Source organism: Bidens hawaiensis, unplaced genomic scaffold, assembly GCF_021521415.1.
Source record: "Bidens hawaiensis isolate Kalapana, Puna unplaced genomic scaffold, B.hawaiensis_p1.1 tig00022287_1, whole genome shotgun sequence".
Classification (NCBI taxonomy): Eukaryota; Viridiplantae; Streptophyta; class Magnoliopsida; order Asterales; family Asteraceae; genus Bidens; species Bidens hawaiensis.
Window position 1 is genome coordinate 27,509 of NW_027493456.1, and position 3,500 is coordinate 31,008.

At 31.2% G+C, this 3,500-nt stretch overlaps 1 protein-coding gene across 1 annotated transcript; it reads right to left on the bottom strand.

Moving 5' to 3' along the window:
- Positions 1-248: 248 nt before the first annotated feature.
- LOC143565101 (bidirectional sugar transporter SWEET5-like) lies at positions 249-3,036 on the bottom strand. Its single transcript, XM_077052179.1, has 6 exons — positions 2,697-3,036; positions 2,230-2,266; positions 1,683-1,899; positions 1,434-1,595; positions 463-582; positions 249-368 (listed from the first exon to the last, which is right to left on the bottom strand). The coding sequence occupies exons 1-6, from the start codon at positions 2,734-2,736 to the stop codon at positions 249-251; spliced, it is 696 nt and encodes a 231-aa protein (XP_076908294.1). The 5' UTR covers positions 2,737-3,036.
- Between the last annotated feature and the right edge of the window lie 464 nt (positions 3,037-3,500).

Here is a 3,500-nt window from a genome sequence, read left to right on the forward strand (position 1 = left end):
TTTATTTCAAATTTGTTGTATAGTATTTAAAATCGTCTTGTCGATCTATAGTTTCAAAGAATCCTCCTAACACTATGTACACTATGTCACATGTACACCAGTTTGCATGGTTACAACACTTACAACAACTCTCAGTACCACCCCATACATACATGTATTGATGACTTAAATCCACAAACACTGAGACATGCCATACTGAGAAAATATTCGTCTTTGATCGATGCTTAGGCGTGTAAACAGTTTAATGTTTACGACATTTGAACTTCACCTTTTTCGCCGTCATCCTCATCCCAATTGGTGGTACCATAATATGTTGCATACAATGTTAGCTGAACTACTGCTGATAATGTTCCAAGAGCATTTGGAACCTAAATATATATGATCCAACAAAATGTTGAAAAATCAAACTAGACATAAATAAATAATCATGTATTTAAAACATTATCAAAAAGATTAACTTACGAATAAGTAAAGATCAAACGGCATGAGAGCATAAAGAGACCATACAATGCCACAGGCAAAGGAAGCAAGTGATAAGGCAAGCGGCATGTATTTAACACTTTTTGTCTTTATCACCATTTTCTGTTTTCAATTTCATTAATCGTAATATATAATCTTTGAATATAAAGTAAAAAGGACTTAATAACATAAATATTATAGTTGCAAAAAAATAAAATAAATATTAATATCTGTTGATTCTGTTCTTTACTTCGTAAATATTGTAATGAAAACATAGTACAACGTACTTGGTTATTTTTACGCCGAAAATGAGTTTTCCTGGGAAAAAAATGTCTTTCCAGCGGCCGGAGAGTAACGGGGTTACGCTTCCTTAATTATTAGTGGATCGTTGGAAGCAAACATGTTAAAAGATGGGACTGCCACAAGTCATTTTGTTAGTTGAGATTAGCAGTGACAAAAATATAATAGTTTGGAATCTTTAAAACCAATATAATCATTTTCTTTTTTTGAGATGTTCCATCAAATTGATAAGCACACACGAAACATAACAGATTCTTTAACGGAGATAGACAAAGAAAAGGCTATTTAGCGGCAACAAATATCGCTGCTAAAAACCCCTAGTTGTCGCCGTTTTTCCCTATTAAACCCCAACCCTTGGACTAAAATGGTAATCAACTGCTAGATTTGATCTACAACTATAAAACACGGCTCATGAACGTGTCGCCGCTATTGCTTAGTTTCGCAGCTAATAACGCCCCCGTTATATTGTTTGAATTTCTTGTAGTAAGATGTTATTTTACAAAACTTTAATATAAAAGTTATGACATTAGTATTTTTTTTATAAGTAGTAGGACTTTAATAATCTAACATTAGGTTAACTATTTATTCATGAAAAATAAGAATTTTTTTTTTACCTTATGATGATATTAACCTAATAGAACAATAGTAATAAATTATAAAAAGAGGTTAATTACCATGACTGTCAATGGAGAGGCATACATGAGTGTGTTGAAGACAAGGCAATTCATTCCAACAATCATAGATCTTGAAGCATATGTGTGAAAGCACATCAATGTAACTACAACAACCACAGCTGTGAACACGGCTTCGATAATCAGAACAATAATGATCTTTTTCTGCATTTTCGTAACATTTTAGTGTAGACCGAAATGATTAAAAAACACATTAGTATAAGATATAGAGGCCGATTCATGTGACCATACGCGACCACTCCAAGTGGAATAGGCTAGGAAGATTATGATGAAGACTACTTCAATAGCGAATCCAGCACAATTGACGGTGAAGAGCAAAACACTGTCTGGATGTACAATTGGAAGACTATAGAACATCCACATTGCACAATTTAGAATTGTGGCAACGTATGGATCCGGTCTGAAAGCTTGAACTAATTTTGCTTTCATAATCTTCGTAAATGTTGGCCTGCGGTTTTAATAATCTTCATAAATGTCTAGATGACTGGCATTGTTAATTTCAATCTCATATCTGATTTTAAAACCGTGTCTCATATTAGGTACATGCTTCAATTCGTGATACATGTATATCGTAATATTTTAATTTTTATATATTCTTTTACGAAATTCAAAATATAAAAACTTAAATTAGTGGATTATTTGATTACTCTTTCTTAATAACAAAAGAAATTTATACATGTATATATATTCATGGGCACGATAAGGTAACGAGTATGTATGTAATGAAATATTGAGAACGAGCGATTGAACTAAAATACAAAAAAGTTAATGAAATTACACGGGCAATAGAAAGAGGATGAGCGCTATAATGTTCCCTGCATGTCCAAAATAAACCAAGTTAGACAAAAAAAACTAGCGGAAATTTATATCGAAATATAGATAAAAACAAACTTGTCACAACAATGTTTTTGAATTTATATAAAACGTTATAACTATAAAATCTACAAAAGAAACATGAAGTTATAATATAAATTTATGAGTTTTTTATGAATTCAAAGTATTATACAATAGGTGTATATAGTAGGATTTTTGAAATGGTACACATGACTCATTGGATAAGAAACTACAACCATCAAAGCTTGAAACAATTTCACAGATCAAACAATACGTTTTCTTTATAAGTAAAATCTGCATTCGAAAAATCTCAAGCATGATAGTACTATAGACATGTAAAATAAACATAAAATTAATTACATGATCGAAACTCTAGGTTTTTGAAAGTAGAGTGAAAAAGACGAAACGAACCGAGTATTCCAACGAGGGTTCTTAGAGCCTCCTCGTCCATTTTATCGCGTTTCAGGCAACAAAACGGAGAGAAAACACTAAGAGCGAAAAAAGAATGATCAACAAGTTAGGGCAAACTAATAATTGTTCAAAGTATTAGATCCAAAACATGTGCAACTCAATGCGGAAACCCCAAATGATTTATAGGAGAATATAGAAAATTTTGAAAAGAAGTTGAATTATAGGTCACTTGGTAATTATAATAATAATGATATGTTATTCAATTTTGACTCTAAAATTAGAAAGTAAAAACACCCCCTTCGCTTTCGTCATATAATTCTTGATCTCACATGTTTTTCGACAATCCAGTTTTCACTATCAGTTTGTTGATTGTATAAATTTTGTTCACAGATTAATATTTGCATTTAATTATGCGTTGACATTCATGTTTTTTGCTCATTTAGTTTTGTTTAAACATTAAATTTTCTTATGTTTGATGTGCATATATAGATACAAATTGTTTTTCAAAGCTAGTGGTCTTTGTCCTTCAAGCAACTGGACCTCTTCGATCGTTCTGACAAGCGTGCTAATATATATAACCCTTAAGTAGGTGAGACTCTACGAATAATTTAGAGAAGAAAAAAATCGAAACTTTGCTGCAAATGTTCGGTCTACTTTCATAAACAAAATCAAAGCCCTTTATATATAATAAGGCTTACATCATGAACAAGATATCCTAGAATTTTGGAAAACATGAAAATAATGCAAATAACGAAAACATAGGAAACAAATAACTTATAAGTATAAATAACAAAATGAGCATTG